This window comes from Dermochelys coriacea, chromosome 1 (assembly GCF_009764565.3).
Source record: "Dermochelys coriacea isolate rDerCor1 chromosome 1, rDerCor1.pri.v4, whole genome shotgun sequence".
Classification (NCBI taxonomy): domain Eukaryota; kingdom Metazoa; phylum Chordata; order Testudines; family Dermochelyidae; genus Dermochelys; species Dermochelys coriacea.
Genome location: NC_050068.2, coordinates 231,362,214 through 231,382,246, shown reverse-complemented (window position 1 = coordinate 231,382,246; position 20,033 = coordinate 231,362,214). Strand labels below are relative to the sequence as shown.

Here is a 20,033-nt window from a genome sequence, read left to right as displayed (position 1 = left end):
AGTGTAGGGAAGTACATCTTTGTTCATCTTTGCAAAAAGGCTCTCAGATGAGAATGATCCTTCGAGAAGCCAAAGACTTATGGAGGGTGTTTCAAATTTTTCAGACACCTGCCATCTCCCAGCCACAGGAAGATATAAAAGATGGAATTCCAAGGAGGTTTCAAAGACAGTATGCTCATAGAAAACCCTGCACTACCATCTTTCTCAGTAGCTGGGAAGGGAGGGGGCCAATCCATATTTATAGATTTACACAGAAAAATCCACAGATTTATGTGGAGAAACAAAGGAAAACCCCACATTTTACTGAATAGACTGTGGATGAAAAGGGGGAGTGTCAGGAAGAAACGATGTTATTATTCATTTAAGTTGGGAAGACAAGAAAAGACACTACCTGGCTTATAATACAAGTCCAGACCAGTATAAATGCATTATTGTTAAGGATACAATTCTGTCACGGAGGTCACGGATTCTGTGACTTTCTGGAACTTCTGGGCCTGAGCAGCAGCCGGCTCTAGTGCTGTCCAAGCAGCGGCCGATGGTTGGATAAGCTCCGCTGAGGCTGGAGCAGCTGCAAATCCTTGGCAATGCTTTATTTGTCCATCCCCCTGCCCCAGGGTGGTTTTAGTAAAAAAAAGTCAGGGACAGGTTGCAGGCTTCCATGAATTTTTGTTTATTGCCCACGAGTTGTCCCTGACTTTTACTAAAAATACTTGTGACAGAATCTTAACCTTAATTATTGTACATCTTATCATCTCTCTCTTCCCTCACTGCTTAAATTAAAGACAAAACTGCATAACATTTTTTAATGACACATCACTTAAATTCTTTGACAGAATAATTGTAAAAGACAGTTAGGTAGTTTCTCCATCACAGTAACCCATGGTAATTCAATCTCTTTCTAAAAAACCAACACACCTCATCAAAACACCCCACTCACTTATCCCCAGGTCAGATGGTTCTAAATGAAAAGAGTGGGGTATCTGCTTCATACCTTTCAATATTTTAAAGGTGGAAGTTTGTATCTGCTCAAAGTGGGTAAAATGTTTAAGTTAAATCCAATTTTGGCCTTCCAATATTTGTACATTAAATTAGAGCTCAGACAGCCACACCCTGTTTCTAGACCACAAGTACTCTACATGGCAAAGAGGTTCAAACTAAATGTATTTCTAAATTGTACTGGACTTGGGTTGAACTTTATCAGAGGATAATAAGAGATGAAACCAAAAGCTAAAGATCATACTGGAAGAGAAAAAAAAAACTGTGGGAGAATAAGGTTCAATTCTCAAATGCTTTCTCTCAATTTTAGGTGGAAGGAATTACTGTTCAGTCTAATACACTGCACTTATCAGTTATCAGTGTTCTACAGGAAATTTTATCTAGCATACCCAGATGTACATCAAAGAGGATGATACTTTCATATGCATATTTGATTGTCTCAAATTTTGGGAAACAAATCTGTGTCTCTGTGAGTGAAGTAATTGGTTGCCATATTTATTTAGACACTGACATGCAGCTACCTGGATGGAGAATACTTCCTACAACATCAAAGAACATTTGGCCTGTCACACGGTCCTCTTGCTCAAAATCTCCTGGACTTTTGTTTAAGCATCTGGTGTCTTAACTCATGAACTGGTATGCTTACATCCATGTGACAAACTGAAATGTCTCTGGTTCCATCAAACACACATGTTACGATGCATGTCTAATCTAGTTTGATGTTTACATGTTATTCTTTCCTTTGTTATGTCTTTTTTTTAATCAGTTAAATTGAATATTCCAAGAACAATTCATTTTACATTACATCTCAAATTGTTGTAAAGAAAATTTAAAATTTCAAATAAAAAAAATCTGCTATAATTAGTTAAATCTTGTCCTTGCTGAAGAAGCTTAAAGTTTGCATCAATTTAAAGCCCAAATCCTGAGTTTTTGAATGATCTTAAAACAGTTTTTATAAAAGCGTTCTATTAGACATTTTTAATTCTTAGATTATTCCACCACTCACTTTTTACATTTTCCCCCCCACTTACCACTTTTTAGAAAGTCTACATGTGCATCTTTGTGATGAAGAAGCTCCACATCATAATTGGCAGATGTGTTAGCATGTTGTTCTTCCTTTAAATAAAAAGGAAATTCAAAAAGAATCTGGTTTGTTTTTTTAAAAGGATTGTTTGTTGTTTTTATAAATGGAGAATGATATTCTACATTTTACCTTTCAGAAGAAAATAAAATTCTAAGTGAATCAGACAATAAGGGGTTGCAACGTTGAGGAAACTGTTTGCTTTCTGATCTATTTAAAGATGCAATTGCCTGCTTTTTCTTTAACTCTAGGATATTCCTATTTATATAAATGCCATAAATGTGCACAACGCATAACAAACAGATAAATAACACTGACATAAATTCTAGTTTTTTTCCTTCCTCTTCTTCTCTATATAAAGCACAAGAAACAGACTGGGAAACTTGTAATTTCCTAACCAGCACCCAGTAATTCTAACTACTAGAGTCTGTTTGCAGTGTCACTTTTTTTTTTAAATCTTCTGAGAATTTCTTTTTACCCCGTACTAACAAAAGAAACCACTTAGAGTAGCAGTTTATCATGTTCCTGCAGTTAAGAACTAGAAGCTATTTAATAGTTCAAACTGCAGGCATAAAGTTAAAGACTGGATGTTTGTTAAAAGGAGGACACAGCATCTTTAAACAGCTGCATTAGCAAACACCATATACAGTAAATTAGCAAAAACAGAACAGTAATCTTGGGGAATTTATTTTGAGTAAATAGTACACGGGGAACCCAACATATTCTATTCCTAAGAAGACAAAGGTAGGAGGAAGAGGCATACCAGCAGCACACAGGGCAGTAAGTTACAAATAAGGTATTTGTGAAACTAAAAGAAAAAAATGTTTTTATTTTTATATATATATTATATATATATAATACTATGATCCATGTTAAAGCTGAAAGTTGTAAAAACAAACTAAAGTAAGTAAACTGATATTTTAGCACACACAATCCATACACTACTATCATTTATTCATTTTAAAGAAGTGGGCACTGGGTAATAATGACTTATTTTTCCTTTTGTGCATTCTTTAGTTTTGCTAATAAACTTCCCTCTCTTGCAATACAGGTGCTCTTGGTCTGGCAGTAAAATGTAATTGAAGCTGGGGGGCTCCTACTTACTAAAAGCCAATTAGAATTTTTAGTTACATTAATTGTCATCCCAGTGGCAATGAAGATTAATTAAAAAGAAAAATAAATGAGAAGTAGGGATGTATGTAGCTTCTATGGGGGAAAAAAAAAGTCATTTAATATCTTCCATTACTAGATGCAAAAGTAATTTCCCCATTCCCCTCTTGTTAAACAGCTCCACATCAGCGGAAAAACCATTATCCTTTGGTCAGAAACTATTAGTTACAAACACCTTTATGTTGGGTGGGCATGAAAATGACACAGAGGAAAAAAGACTCACTAAGCCACTAAAATGCACAAAGGTCAAGAATATCTAATGAACACAATTATAAGAGACAAAAGAATCACAGACAAAGTAATTTGAAGTAAACAAGATTATATTTATATAAAATAATATGAAGTGGACTGAAATAACACTTGTACTGCCGAATCGAATTGCTGACATAGCAATACAGGATTTTGTTCTGTGATCCTTCCTTTTTTTCCTTCTTAAAATGTACTAACCTGGTCACAGACATTGAATGTGGGCTAATAAAAAACAGAAAATATGATATGGAGAGAAAAACAATGTAAAAATTCAATTAAAATAAATATTAAAATTTCAAAACAATTTAAAGTAAGTGATGCAGCTACTTATCAAAGCTATAGATACAATCTTACCTTCATAGGGATATTTGTTATTGTGGTTGAAGCCAGATCGAAGTGCTGCTGTACTAGAACGTTCAGTTTTGTAGCCAGATGCCGTCCAGCACGGACACTATGCACTTCACTGGTTAAGACTGGAGAAAGCTTTAAAAATAAAATAATAATAATAATAATTAAAAAAGGACATAGAATGTACCTTATCGGTGTTTTCTGATTCCATACAAACATACAAACCATCAACATTTTAAGCTTAAGACGACTTGCATCACCAAGTTCAACAGAAAATGTGATGTATGGTTCCTTAGAAAGGAAAAGGATATAAACATAGTTTAAAGTCATCTTGGATGCAGTGATGTTATATAGAAGACTTAGGTTCAGTCGGTCATCATAACTTTGTCAAAAACGCTGAACACCAGAGAGTTGTTAAACTGTGACCCTTTCTGCCAACAGGAGGCTGCCTCAATCCACGAGACTGGAATCCAAGAACTCCTTGGTCCTAACCTCAACTCTGTCACTGATCTGTCATAGGGCCCAAGGTCAGTCTGTTTCCATTTCCCAATCTGTAAAGTGGGGACAGTAGTCTTTTATCCATCTACCTCGTGAGTGTTTCATATACACTTGTATAACATTTTGAAGAGGTAAAGTGCTAAATGTCATGAGTTGCTATAATGAACTGCAAGGAAGTCCTGTCTAATTTTCCTTGGTCAGGGGACTGTGTTATAGAGAGGAAGCTCAGAATATGGTGAAGTAGTAAGAGTACTCTCTGCTTCTCACACCCATTGCACAAAAATTTAATACTCTATACAAGGCCTCTGTGAAGTTTATAAAGCATTTGAAGTTTCTGTGGGAAGAAAGGTATTATCTTTATTTTTACTCCTACAATGAGATATCGAGTTGGATTTATTTCATGTTCAGAGTGACAGTTTAAAAACTAACTCCAGATTTTCCCCCCACACACATACTTTCAGTTAACCCAATAGTTTCACTTTAGTCTGGCCATTTTAAAAGGATGCTGTCAAACTAGAAAGCTTTCTTTAAAAAAAAACAAAAACAAAAACCTTTACTGGCATCGAGCCAAAGTGCTCGGATACACTCAATGAAACTACACCAGATGCATAAGTATAACCGGGTAGATAAGTATAATTTTATAACTATATAAAAGTTAATACCAAGATGTAATAAGCTTCCCAGCCTTCACGTGTTACTAAATATATGCTTTCCAGCAAGCAAACAAGCATCAATGCTTACACCCCTTCTGCTACCGACAGTCTCGGACCCTCCAGCATTGTCCTTGAGGGCTCATGGCAGAAGCTGCTCCAGCATGGGGAATTCCTGGGCACCCACAAAGCCTAGGTCCACAGGTGAGACAGTTCGTCCAAAGCAAAATTTGCATAGTTGCTTTTATTATCATCTCCTTCTAAGGGGATGGGGAGGGCATATTCACCCACAAGCAGGCTCTGTCAGGAAACACTATTGCTTCCTATTTTCACACTTTATAGTTTTGGGCCTTGCTTATTTCTTTGTTTATTTAGTTGAGTGGCTACAAGCCGGTTCACTACTAGCTCCCCCCGAATTCTGCTGTAACAACAGCCCAAGGTAACTTACGTTCAGCTCCAATAATCTCCAGGTACAGCCAACACCTTATGATTATTAAAACAGAGCAGGACTGAAGAACAGCAGAGCACAGTGGCACATACCACTTGGTGCATGTGTGGTTTTTGACCTACAGTCACTATAAATATACAGATTGTCCAAGTACGTGCACTTGTAAATAAGCTATGAAAATATCAGTATACAGAATAATTTTAACTTACTGTGTTAACGTTATTTATAAAATACAATTTCTTCTTTTAGGAAATTTCTTTTATTGGTATGTGGATAAATACCATAGGATTTTATCAACTCCTGAGACATGACAAGCATATCTGCATATCACCCCTTTGGAAGCAGATATTCTTTCCACTGACATTTAATTAAAAAGATACAAACAAGTCTATCTGTCAAGTTTAAAATAACATATTGTGCAATACAGTTAGTCAAAGTACTGACGGGTTGGACAGAATAATATATATGTAACATTTAACAATATTCATGCTCTGGCAGGCTATCAAGCTCAGCAGCAACAGAAATTTGTACGGGGAAGTAGAGGTCCTTGGTGGCCAGCAATGTGTTCTTCCATGGAGACAAAGTCCCAGAGAAGTAAATATCTCATGTAGGTCTTGTTTTTCATTGTACTGTTATCTCCTTCCCACAAATTAAAACTAACAGTTTTCCTTTCAAGAGGTCACTAAAGGAGCTCAATCTGCAAAAACTATAAGATGAATGGCTTTACTGAAAAGTCAACAGTTAGCAAAAACAACTCAAGCAAACTGACAAAAGAAAGAGATACCATAACTCCATGCCTATTGCAAAAGTAGGGGAAAATGTTATCAGAAACACACACTGAAAATGGCAACAACATTTCTCTGTCACATATGCCTCTTCCTTTACAGAGGAGTATCCAGTCTCTGGGAAACTAAAATATTACTGCTAAATTTTAAGACCAGGACTATACTAAAGACCTATGTTGGTATAACTATGTTGCACAGAGGTGTGAAAAACACACCCCTGACCAACAGTTATACCAACCTTAAACCTTGCAGAGACAGTGCTCCCGTCACCATAGCTATCGCCTCTCAGGAAGTGACAGGAGAACTCTCTCCTGTCAGCGTAGGAGTGTCTTCACTTAAGCAGCACAGAGGTTCTGCTGTGTCAATGCAGGGTTTTAAGTACAGACCTGCCCTAAGTTGGTTTGTGACATTCAGTACAGTGGTACCATTTCTTTAAAGCAATTTAAGCTCCTTACCTCTTTTTTAAGGCGATCTGAAACAAGGCTATCTTCACCAACTGGATAGGTGTGGATTAAGACCAATTCACACTTCTGGATCTGCATGAGGCTTAGAAATCAAATGTTCTATTTAGTAGGTCAGCAATGCAGCTGTATGCCACATAATTCATGTCAACTTTCTCCCATGCAAGATTAACTTGATTTCCTAAACACTGCGCTAGTCAGAAGCGCCAGAGACAAATTCTGCTTCTGAGTAAGTTTTGTCAGGACTTGGTGTTTGTTTATTGCATTTTATAAGCACACAAATCTCCGTCACTGGAGATTTTTAAGAACTGGTTAGACAAACATCTGTCAGGGATGTCTAGATAATACTTAATCCTTATCAATTGGGTAGATAGATCCTCAGCTAAAATAAGCTGTCATAGCTCCACAGAAGTCAATAAACCTATGACAATCGAGACCAGCTGAGGATCTGTTCATAAAAAAGTGTTTTGCAAATATCAATTAATTCCCATTAGGTACAGAAGAGAAAATGGAAATTAATAGCCTGAACGATGCTGAGCACCCTCACCTACCAATTGCTGGAGTTCCACACACAGCCATTATGCAACTTACATGAAGTTTTCACAAGAAAACTTTGGCAGCTGGAAAAAGAACCCAGATCTTGTATCTCCAATCCTCCACTGTTTCCAATGTCACAATGTTTTAGTCACAAAACCTTTTCACCCTTACATAGCATTCAAATAAAAACCTTATTTCCTGGGGGCCCATAATACCATTTTAACATTTATGAAATTGTAAAAATGCAAACAGTGAAATGAAAGTTAGATGTTATGTGGTGGATTATATTATTAACCTTTATTTATACTGTGAAAATGCCTAGAGCCAACCAAGGATAGGGCCCCATGTACAATGTAATAGATAGTTCCTGCCCTCCAGAGCTCATAATCTAAATAGACAAGATAGACAGAAGATAGGAAAAAGGGATTTAACATAAGTCCTTTCCCACCCCCTTCAGTATTTTGTGTCTCAAGTTTCAACAGAGATACCAGGCAAAAAAAAGCTATTTGAAAACTAAAAGCAATTTCTAAGCACAGAAGCTTTTGCAGGCTAGAAGTATCAGGCATGAAAAACTAATTCAGTGCTGCCACCAATATGCATTGCTCAAAGCATTAATCACCAGCAGTATCAGGTATTCTTCAGATACATTGTTAGTTACAGAGATGTTTTCCATAGCTGGGCTAAATTATCTTTTTTACTCTTCTCATTTATACCTCATTGCTTTCAGAGATACCAGTCTAAAGCAGCACAGTCTTGTACAGGGCTATGGTACAGGAAAACACAATGGCTAAAGACCTCAGATTACAGGGTGGTGTTTTAGTATCTTCCTCATCTAGTTTCCCCTCTCCGTTAAGCATTCAAATGGCCCATCAAGACAAATTCTCAATAAACAGCATCATATAGATCAGTGTTGAGCAACAGGCAGTCAATCAGGGTAACCTGACTGTGGGTCGCATTGACCCCACAGCTCCCAGTGGCTACAGTTCTCAGTTCCTGGCCAATGGGAGCTGCGGGAAGCGGTGGGCCACAGGGGCATGCTGGCTGTTGCTTCCTGCAGCTCCCACTGGCCAGGAACAGAGAACTGTGGCCACTGAGAGCTGTGGGGGACCGTGCCTGCGGACGGTCAACGTTAACAAAATGTCTCGCGGCCCGCAATCAGATTACCCATATGGGCAGCATGCGGCCCGTGGGCCAGTTGCCCACCACCAATATAGATCAGTATTTCGTAAAAGGCACATCAAAGTTGGCATATGCGGGATAAGAAAAACTGTGTTTATGGACTGAACACTCACTGATCTGAATTAGCTGCAAGCTTGTTATGCTCATGAATAGTTTCTTGGACACAGTCTTCAAGCATTCGAACATGGCTGTCACTAAAAGAAGGGGGAAAAAAATTACCTTAGAAAAAGAGAAAAAATTAACCCAAATACTTTAGTAAATGGCTTATACTTTTACAGATCAAGAGGATTTTGAAAAACTCTTGTGGCTATATTTGTTTCATTACCATATTGCTCTTACTGTTTTGGCACGTAGATGCAGCACAAATAAGAGCAAAGGTCAGTCTAAAAATTCTTCAACAGAAGTATAAACAAGTTTTGTTTTGCAATATTTAAAAAAAGTCAAAGTATAATTTTAATTAAATATACACAAAACTTTATCTTTTTTCCTAGATACATGTACAATTGAACAAAATTACAAATCTTATTCACTAAGTCCCAATCTGCAACTTTTTATACGTCTGTGGACTGCTCTGTCTGTGAGCAAGAAGGCACAGGATAGGTCAAGGGACTTGTCTACACTTGAAAATTAATTTGGATTAAAATATGTTGTGAATTTCAAACACAATAGCTATTCAGGAATGTACAGACCCCTCATCCCTCCCTTATTCGTGAGTAAGAGTACTTTCTTCCAATTTAGCTTAATACACTCCGATTTCTGAATAGCTCCGTGTGGAGACAAGCTTTAATTTTGTATCAAACTACTAACTCTTCATAAACCATTAATCCCAAGAGAACTACACTACTATACTCCTTAGCCCACCAAAACTCTTTAAACAACTCTCTCCTGGAAACTCTCTACCATTAATGCTCACTTATGTAAAACAGGGAGCTGTTATCTTGAATGCCTCAGCTGACCTTTCCTGGTGGAGTACATTAGGAGAGAAGTTGTCAGTAGCCAAAAAAACTATTAAAGGCATTATACGTCAAAATAAAAACACTGAACTACATCAAGAAAAAAAAAAATCAAAAGACAAAGGATCTAGCCTATTTATAAAACCATTAATTCCCCCCCCCAATTGTATAATCCTGTAAATACCTTTTGGCATTCGTAATGCAGATTATTCTTCCTCTGTTTCCAACACGTTCTGCATTTTCCATTAGCATGGTTCGGGCCTCATGCTGGTATTCTGTGATTTTGCAGAGTGTTTCTACTGCTGCAACTAAACCATGCAGTATGCTGCAGCATTCTGGGTCCGCACGAGGATTAGGTGGTCCGACAGCTGCTAGAGCTGCCATTAACTGGTTAAAAAGAAAAAAAAAAAGTTTTGTTGTGAAGTTGATCTTGGCTATTACAGTAAAATGATCCTGTACTAGAAGTCATTAATTACAATTTATTCTACATACAAATTAACATTGTCAGGGGAGAAAAATAGAGCAATATTCAACTGATTTTGACCCATAACCAACTTGCTGAGCTAAATATTTAGCCCTAAACTCGCCGCTCCCAGCAGCAGCGCAGAAGTAAGGGTGGCCTGATAGGGTGCTTTAGAGCTGGGCACCCGGTCAGCAGCCATCACTTTCCAGCCACGCAGCTCTCAGGGCAGTGCAAAAGTAAGGGTGGCAATACTGTGATCCCCTCTACAATAGCCTTGCGCCCCCCTCTTGGGTCACGATCCCCAGGTTGAAAAACGCTGACTTAAGGGCTTTACATGTTTATATTTTGCTATCTCTAAATACATATCCATGCTTTAAGATTTAAATATTAAAACCATGAAATTCAAGATTTTTAAAATGCTATGAAAATGACATTTACAAAAATGGACAATGAATTTGGTAAGACCCTAGCTATTAGCCAAGACAGTCAGGGACACAGCCCCATGTTCCAAGTATCCCTACACCTCCAACTGCCAGAAGCTGGGACTGAAAAACAGGGGATGGATCCCTTGATATTGCCCTGTCCTGTTCATTCCCTCTGAAGCATCAGGCACCGGCCACTATCAGAATTAGATGGATAACTGGCCAGACCCAGTATGGCTATTCTTATGTTCCTAAGGTTACAAAACCATTTCCATTATCTTCCTTTGTTACACATTTCTAGTTTTCTGAAAACTACTTCTTTTGGGCTGAAAATTATATTTCTTCTCCATACTGACATTTCACTAATATAATTTGGCCAAAAAAGAGGCTCATCTAAATTAAGCTTTTGATATAGGTCCTGATGAGGATGTTCTTGATAGTTCTTTCTTACTAAGACTATGATCAGTTGCTGTTTCTGATGGTAAAAGTAGACCTTCGATAGTTTACTTCAGATGTTAAAGTTAGAGCAGGCAGGGAAAGAGAAAATTTTTGGGCCCAAACTGGGACAAAAATTGAAAAACTCAATTTTTCATGGAACTGGGAGTTTGTTTTATTTTGCTTTAGAAACACCAAAATGTTCCTCTCCAGAGAAACATTTTGGGGATTCCAAAATGAAATATGATCCCCTAGGTCCCAGGCTCCCTGGAAGCTCTGGGACCCCCACCCTGGGGCAGCCTGCACAGCAGGCTACCTAGAAGCCCTGGTTCCAGGGCAACCCACTAGACAGGCTGATTTGCAATCAGGAAGCCCTGTGAGCCCCATCCTCCCAGAGGAGGGAGGGGATAAGCTTGCAGGAAACCAGCTTGGTTTGCAGGTTTACAACCGAATTTTGCCAGAATCAACATGTTTCTGCAGATCTATCAAATTATTATTTTCCAGGGAAAAACTGTTCCATCAGAAAATCTCCAACCACCTCCAGTCAAAATGCAAACAGAGTTTGTGATAGCGCCTATTAGGCATTCTCTGCCCCAAAGCTGTAGGTGTCAACACCCTAACAACCCCCTTCTCAGACTGGGCTACCTACAAGACTTATTCCTCGAGATGCTTAAAAGGACCAGTGGGAGACACTGACCAATTGGGAGCCAGCAGGCCAGTTAAGGCAGCTTGCCTGCTTCTGCTTAGGGCAGAGATAGGTGAGACTGGGAAAGAGGAGCTACTCGGTGCTCTCCCAGAACCCCATGGCCAGGTAAGGGCCTTGCTTTCAAGTGCTTGCCTTGACACAGACAAATAAAAATAAAAAAATTTTGAATTTGTTAACCTTTTTTTAGACTGACCCTGAGCTTACGGCACAAGCCTCCCTACTCCAAGCAGGTGGCCACAACTTATAGACCAGTGGTTCTCAACCTTTCCAGAGTATTGTACCCCTTGCAGGAATCTGATTTGTCTTATGTACCCGCAAATTTCACGTCACTTAAAAACTACTTACTTACAAAATCAGACATAAAAATACAAAAAATGTCACAGCACACTATTACTGAAAAATTGCTTACATTCTCATTTTTACCATAGAATGATAAAATAAATCAATTGGAATATAAATATTGTACTTACATTTCAATATACAGTATATAAAGCAGTATAAACAAGTCATTGTCTGTATGAAATTTTAGTTTGTATTGACTTTGCTAGTGCTTTTTATGTACCCTGTTGTAAAACTAGGCAAAAATCTGGATGAGTTGATGTACCCCCTGGAAGACCGCTAAGTACCTCCAGGGGTATATGTACCCCTGGTTGAGAACCACCGTCATAAACTAATGCAGGGAGTGCTTACAGAACCATCCCTGGCCCTGCAGGGGGTACTACAGAGAAGTCAAACCTGTGATGGAGTACCTTTTAATTTTATCTTTAAATTACTACTTTTTTTTTTTCTTTGTATTCCCACTGTGTTTTAGTGAATTTCTTTACAAGATTATTTTGAAAACGTTTTGCAATAAAGAGAATATTACAGCTTTTGCCTATTTTCCTTTGTTATAGTTACATGATTGCGATTTTAAAGGATGAATAATAAAATAAATAAAAATTCAAGTGAGTTTAAAAGAGGAGCTAGTTTCATCTAGATTTGTAAGACTATGCAAATAAAATTAAAATTTACACAAGCTAAAAGTTGTTGTCTCTATTTAAACCATTATCTTAAGATGAAAAGTAACTGAACTGCACACACACACACAACCTTATTCTGTTAGAAACATACAATCTTTCTAAATCCAGAATTCTCCTTCAAACAAATGAATTATTATTGTCAGAAAAAATATACAAGACAAAAAACTAAAACATTGATATGTCATACCGTGATAAAATGTTGCCTACTGAATATACTAAGAAAGCATATTCTTTCACTATAATTTATTTAAACTAGCCTCACAAAATAAACAGAGGTATCAAATACTAATCATACCTCCTGCAAGTTTTGGTCTTCTTGGGTCCAGGAATTTAAGATATGAGCCCCAGAATCGCTTACAATGAAATTCACCTAAAAGGTTACAAAGCAAATTTTAAGGTCACAGTAATGTATTCTTTCTTCTTATACGATAATTCTCCCATGCCCATAAATAGAGCCTTGCATGGATACAAAATTTTTATCTACAGCCAATCTGCAAAAATGGTCCGCGGATAAAAAGCAGAAATCCGCAGATTAGCAGGGCTCTACTAGCAGCTCCATGGGTCACCATGCTCCAGTGACACGGGGTTGTGCCAAGCCTGCAAACTCCAACCACTTCCCACTTCTCCCCAGAGACCTCCTGCCCCACCACCCGCTCTGCCCTCACTGCACCTGCTTCCCCCACTCCAGGCAGAGACACTATAATCCTGGGCCCTTGTGTGCAGTGCCGCCCTCCCAGCAGGGGGCTTGGACATCCCTATGCAGCCATGGCAGCTCTAACAAATGCAGACCTGGCCAGGACAGACAGTGGCAACAACTATGCTCCTCACAGCACCCGTCGTTGCTCCTTGCTAGTTTAAAGTACAACAACACCGCTTTCAAAATGGCACTTGGCTCAATGCGCAGGAGCCCATGGAGTTGTAGTTTAAGCAAGTCTGAGCAAGCCGGGCACTACAACCACCAAAATGCTCAGCGGGCTATTGCCACATATCACAGCCCCCTGCAGTGGGATTCAAAGAGCTGAGTGGGAGCCTGAGGGCTTGGTGACAGCTGCTCCATTTGGATGAGTGTGTGCTGCAGTCAGAGCTCCATTCCCACCTCCTCCACCCCACACCTACTGTTGGGACCACAGCATCTGCCATGCCCCCATCCCATGTGTTACAGCGTCACCCCGATTTCTGTGAGGAGATCGCTAGATTCCTGTGCAGATACAAAATTTGCATCTGCATCCAAGCCACGAGCTGCCAAAAATTGTCCGTGGACATGAAGCCCATATCCCTGGATTTGCAGGGCTCTACCTAGGAAAGGCCACAGTGCCACAGTATTATCTTTATAGGTCACTCAAACCTCATTTCATTTTTGCATCAAACTAATTTGTGCCCATAGGTTATAAGAATTGTGCTAAATCCAGACTAACATAATATCTCCTTTTTATTTTAAGCAAAGATCAAGCATTTAGAAGTGGTGTGATGACAAAGAAAAAAAAATGTTCAGATAATCTTAACTATCATCTTAGAAAGTCATTATTAACACTGACTTCATATCCTGTGTTAGCAGAGTATAAACAAGGATCTGGTTTTGACTGTTGACACTGCAGTTACCATTGCAAAACTAACAGGAGAAAAAAAAATGGAGCAACTCCCGTAGTATCACATTTATATTTTCATTAGCAATAGTTATTGAGCACAGATGTATTTTTTCTCTTATTTAATTAAACACAGCACTTAATCAGTGGAGTAGAATCTGCTATCAAAGGAGATCATTGCAGTAAACACCGTAGTGAGCTAGGATAGATTAGATAACTTTATGAGCCTTCACTGCAAATGTTCATACTCATAAAGCATTTAAGCATGTACTTAAGTCCCATTGACTTCACAGTAATCTCCATCATGGGACTTAAGTACGTGCTTAAATGCTTTGCTCAATTGGGGCCTTAGAGAAATTACAATTTACTCTTAATAGCAGAACTGCCACTCCATTAAATTTGCACTGCAGAGAGCCACAAAAGAATTGAACACATTTAGGACAGAAAGGAGTGGAACAACCTTATAACAACAACAGTTAGAAGGGTCACAAATGGCCCCAATGACAAATCTGGCATTCTAACTCTTATAATTAATTGTGAAGTGTTAATTAAGAGGCACAGCGCTTACTCTACAAAGCAAAAAGGATAAAAAATTGCACTCTGTAAAATCTTTCACTTTGAATTTATATTTCAATAACTTACTTTAAATTTATTTGTCTTACAAATATATATTGCCCGTGCTATGTTAAAAAAAAAAAAGTTAATCTTTCATTTATAATGTTTTCAAGTTATCTTTTATTGCAATTCACAGTTCCTTTTTCATTAACACAGTGATTCTCTTTCATTTATGTGCCAAAGTGTGAACACCTAAAAAAAAACAAAAAAGTCTTAGAATTTGTTGAATATACTATCAAGATACAAATGAGAGTCATGCTGGGCACAGTGGATTATGGCAGCTGGATGTGATGCCAAGCATGCACCAAGGAACACCCTTAGAATTTCTGGATTTCCAGGTTAGTGAAAAAAGGAACCATAAATCACAAAAGTGACTTGTTTGGTCTTAAAGGGAATGGAGAGGTCTCAAATGCGTGCCAGAAGAAAAACAGACTAAGTGATCCACTATGTACTCCTTACTTTTGTCCAAAATGTATCAGCTTAACTCCAAAACAAAATAAATGAGTTTGCGAGAACAAAAAGGCGTGCTCCAAGTCTGTGTTTTATGTACTTTGTATTATTTAAAAATACTCTGAATGAAGACTAACTTATTTCAGCAACAAAAATGGGTCATAACACATTATCAATCCTTCAGCAAGACTGCATTTTCCTCTCTCCCCAAAAGTGGAAGACCAGCATTACAGAAAGCAGGGCTAAAGCATGAAGCCATAGGGAACTGTCTCCTATAATACCCAATCAATCCTGCATACAAACAATAGACCTAGAGGGCAGTACATTTTACTGTCATTTCAGCAACAGAGTCAGATATGCCAATGAGAGCAATTATTCTATTACCCTGCCTTGCTTTTTCTGTTATCCCATAAAGTACCACTCCATATTCACTTAGAGACATCTGTGACTAATTATGTGCATGACTAAATAAAAGAGGAAAGTGAGTTTCTCCTCTAAGATGACATTTTCCTAGTAATACCAAGTATTTTCTTATTTTTCATCAAATTTTACAAAAAAGTTATATCCAAGTCTGTGTAGAGTCAAAATCTGGATTACATAAAACCTGAGATCAAAATAAATGATTTAATGTTTAAATGTATCTTAAATAATAAATTATTAATATTATTATAGTTGGTGTGGATTTAAACACTCACCCACAGAGTTTACAACCAAAGCAATGAGATAGAGCAGATAACCAGAAAGTGAAAAATTAAAATGAAACTGACTATTTTCATTGTTCAACTGAGTGAAAAGGGTAATGCAGCAGTTAAATGGTGAAAAATTCAATTTTTAAAATTTCCAGTGTTTTTAATCTAAGACACATGCTTTTCAATCCGACAGCATCCAAAAATAATTTTAAAAGAGCACCCATTAAAATGAGACAATCTCTACAATAAGCAGTACTTTTAGAAGCACTTACCAGTTTTTTGAAAGGAAAAATATCATACATTATTCTACAATATTCCATAGATGATTCCACCGAACAGGTCCACAGTGATTTTGATATGGGTGCCAGAGGTATGATTCCTTGGGTCCGATTCTTTACCAACATGTCAAACTCAACATGTTGTCTACATGATTCTGCCATATACGGACAATGATCCACAACAAAAACAGTTTTATGGGACTCAGAGAAAACTTTCATTTTCCTCCTGAAATGAATAAATCCTGAAATCAGACAAAAACAAAAAAACAAATAAAAAAAAAAAAAAAAAAACTTACCAAGCAACAGGAGAAAACCACTATATGAACTTAGAGCCTTTGAAGATGTTTAGTGTTATTTTATTTAAATTTGTACAACAAATATTAACTTTATTAGCGAGCTGCTGTTGGTAAGATTTTAGTTACAGATGCACAAATATTTCCACTATAAATACCCATTTGCATTGATTGTTTGCCTTACTTATGCTTGGTATTTAAAAAGAAAATCCTTCTGAACTAAAAACTAGTAATACATAATCCCTGCCCAGGAAGAAACTACTTTCCCCAGAAAGAGAAGAAAACTGAAGTGAATGTGATAGAAAAAGCAAATAATAAATAGGTACTACTTTTTTTTGCAGTTCATCCTCATATAATGATTAAAAATGAAATTAGTAAGCAGTAAGTTTTTTTGCTTGTATATCTAAAAATATACCTTAAAATATTATTTCTGAAAATAAATTATAGAGCAGGCAGCAATTTTTCAGCAAAATAATTCATTGCAGTGACCTGAAGAAGTTCATTATATTTGTAGGCACAGCCCTCAACACACATAGCAAAGCAAATTCAGTCAACCAAATTTCGCTTTCTCAATACAAGATTTTCACACCAGAAGTTATACTAACTTGTGCCAGCTATGTCAACTTTTAAAAAACCACTCATCTGTATGGCTTTTTGTGTTTTGTTTTTTTAGCCATTTATAGTAATCTTGGCTGGTGGTACTTAAGACAAACTTTTCTTTTACAGTTTGTTAGTTTGTGCATTTGACAGCGTTTTGCGAATTGTCAGTTTCTCTTCCAGCTCTGCACACAGAGATTTCCCTTTTGTTCACATGGATCTTTTGCACAGCAAGAGGAAAGAAAAACATTTTAAAGAATAGGAAAATGCGATTGCAAAGTTAAAAATTGGCATGGAAACTTGGGGGCACAAACCTATTACCTGAAACTATTTTAAACTCATTATTTGAAGTGAGAGATTAAGTTAACTGTGTCCTTTCAAAATTGACATGTATCAAAATGTTATTTCCCTGTTCAACATGGAGAGCTATTTAAACGAAACATTGCTAGCAGAAACCCTACTGCAGTCTCCCCATCCTCAGCATCAGGATTTCTGGACAGTTTCTAAACACAGCTAAGACTCCACTTGTAAGCAGGATGAATGTAGATGCAAACGGTATTACAGCTGTGCTTCTAAACAAATTTCAAACATTAAAAGGAACACAATTGTCTAACGTTGCTATTCTGTAAGTAAACCAAAGAATTCAGTCCACAGACTATGACCTATTTAAGACTACCAAGCTTTTGTATCTGCCCTTACATACAGATACATTTTTCAGAACCTCTTATTACGAACCATTCCAAATGAGTTAAAAGTATTCTTGATTGATGCTGACCAGATAGGAGAAGAGGTCTTTTAAAAACCGACAAAACTCTGAATTCAACTGTACAGTCCCCGGTGAGTCTACCACCACAGTTCTCACACCATTTGGATGTGACACCACCTCCTTCACAAACGAAGATTTAAGGCAGAAATCAAGATGTTCAACTTTTAAGTGCCAGAAGAGAAGGAACTCAGGATTATGTTCTACCAACCATGCTTCTTCATATTCTGGGCTCAACCTTTGATCTCTGAATCTGGGAGTAAGTCATGCCAGTTAAGTAATGAAAAGTTTTCACAGACTGCAAAAAGAAAAGGAGTACTTGTGGCACCTTAGAGACTAACAAATTTATTAGAGCATAAGCTTTCGTGAGCTACAGCTCACTTCAAATGCATCCGATGAAGTGAGCTGTAGCTCACGAAAGCTTATGCTCTAATAAATTTGTTAGTCTCTAAGGTGTCACAAGTACTCCTTTTCTTTTTGCGAATACAGACTAACACGGCTGCTATTCTGAACCTTTTCACAGACTATTTGAATAATTTTTAAGTTTTGTCTTCGTGTCATTTCACCAAGTCTTTAACATGGGCTTAATTCTGATGTGCTCAGTATTGAAGATGGCATTTTTCAGACCCATCAATGTTGTCAATGTTCTGTTTTTCCACTATAATTTGTTTTTTTGATAGCACATTTGATCTTGAAAATCTAAAAGAAACTCACTTTCTGTATTTTTTAGAATGAGCACAGATCTTTCTACTTAAAATAAAATGTAAACATTGTTTTAACTACAGACCATCTGTTTTTATAACTTCAGTCCACTGAATCACTTATAAATCATTTCCTTCAACTCTAGGTATACTAAGTCAGAAAAATTCATCCCCTGATGTTTGGTGGCAGTGTAGACACACTTATCGCTGGGAGAGCTCTCCCCCTGTGATTAAAAACACCACCCCGAACAAGTGGTAGTAGCTTTATTGCCGGGAGATCAAGTGCCGTCTATATTGGTGCTTTTCAGCGCTAAAACTTTTGTCACTCAGGGGAGTGTTTTTTCACACCTCTGAACAACAAAAGTTTTAGCGCTGAAAGTAGCAGTGTAGACACAGCCTAACAGTTTGCAAATCCCTATCCAATTTACAATAGCTGGTCCCACCCACTATCCATGTCACACTCCAGTTATTCCTTCCAATCCTCTTTCCCTTAAGCCTTCTAATTTTTAGAGATTTCCTGTTATACCCATTAGGAACCTTGATGTTCTTATTGTTTCCCTTTTAAAAACAGGAAACATTTTCATTCACAGATTGAGTAAGAATGTTTTTAGAATTAAAATCATTCAAATATGTTTACGTAAAAACTTGAGAATGGGTGGTGGTCGAAGTAATATCTTTTGTCAGATCAACTTCTGTTGATGAAAGCTTTTGAACTTACATAGAGCTCTTGTTGCCAGAATTGAAGTTTGAAGCTTGTCTTGCTCACCAACAGAAATCAGTCCCATAAAAGGTATTTCCTCAGCCAGCGTTTCTCTCATATCCTGGGACCAACACGACTATAACACTGCTGCAAACAAAATTTGAATGACAATGCAGTTAAAAAAATAAAGGAACCAAGCAAACCACACACGCATGCTGGGTTTGGTTTTCCCCTGGAAATAAACAAGCGGGTGTTTCGGCCTAGTGCGGACAGGGTCATACCATGCTTCACCTTCACGTGCGATTTTCTTCTTTCAGCCTCTAAAGGCTTATTCACACTAGCAAGCTCTGTAGATGATCTTAGCAACAGGCGCAGCTGTCAGGATGGCAATAATAGTTTACATACGAGCACAGACAGACCGTAACCTCCTCCAGCACCGTGCGAAGAAGACTTGGGCCTGGCATTAGTTGAGGGAGCCGGAACAACCAGTGGCAGAGCCGGGAACAGAACCCAGCAGTCCCAGCTCCTCAGACAGACAGACAGACAGACAGACAGACAGGGGGTGGGGGGGCGGGGGGGGGGCGTCCTCTTACTTCTGCCTGATCCTCTGCCGGAGGAGCGCCGCCCGGGGCCCCCTCTGCCCACCCCGGGAGCGCGCAGGCGCACTTGGGCTTTACACCGGGACGGAAGGACGGCGCGGCGGCCTGGCGCCCTCCATCCCCCTCCTGCCGCCGCTGCCCCACAGCCCGGCCCCGGCACCCGCGGGGAGCAGCCGGACTCCCCGCTCCGCCCTCAGGCTCCGATACCCTGAGACTGCCGCGTAAGCCAGTAGCCCAGGGGCCTGTCGCCGCTGCCCCGGGCTTGGCTACAGCGATTCGCCCCGCACCTCGGGCCACTCACTCCCCCATGCTCGTGCCTGGCTACCGTAACCGCACTGGTATCGCGAGACTCGGACACTACACAC

The 20,033-nt window shown here is 38.5% G+C and overlaps 1 protein-coding gene across 7 annotated transcripts in view; it reads right to left on the bottom strand.

The window, feature by feature from the left end:
- The window catches only part of INTS13 (integrator complex subunit 13), a 34,237-nt gene extending 14,225 nt beyond the window's left edge, over positions 1 to 20,012 (bottom strand). The window contains exons 1-9 of one of the 7 annotated variants that reach the window (XM_038387345.2): positions 19,663 to 20,012; positions 19,088 to 19,216; positions 16,010 to 16,257; positions 12,696 to 12,770; positions 9,540 to 9,742; positions 8,516 to 8,596; positions 6,681 to 6,771; positions 3,851 to 3,979; positions 2,028 to 2,112 (exon numbers count right to left, since the gene is read on the bottom strand). In XM_038387345.2, coding sequence (XP_038243273.1) covers positions 2,028 to 2,112; positions 3,851 to 3,979; positions 6,681 to 6,771; positions 8,516 to 8,596; positions 9,540 to 9,742; positions 12,696 to 12,770; positions 16,010 to 16,234 — 889 coding nt within the window. In that variant the 5' untranslated portion in view covers positions 16,235 to 16,257; positions 19,088 to 19,216; positions 19,663 to 20,012. Of the gene's footprint in view, positions 1 to 2,027; positions 2,113 to 3,850; positions 3,980 to 6,680; positions 6,772 to 8,515; positions 8,597 to 9,539; positions 9,743 to 12,695; positions 12,771 to 16,009; positions 16,275 to 16,305; positions 17,920 to 18,234; positions 19,053 to 19,087; positions 19,217 to 19,662 lie in introns of those variants that run through there. The other 6 variants (XM_038387336.2, XM_038387354.2, XM_038387384.2 and 3 more) reach the window with 6 other exon arrangements.
- Positions 20,013 to 20,033: the final 21 nt, after the last annotated feature.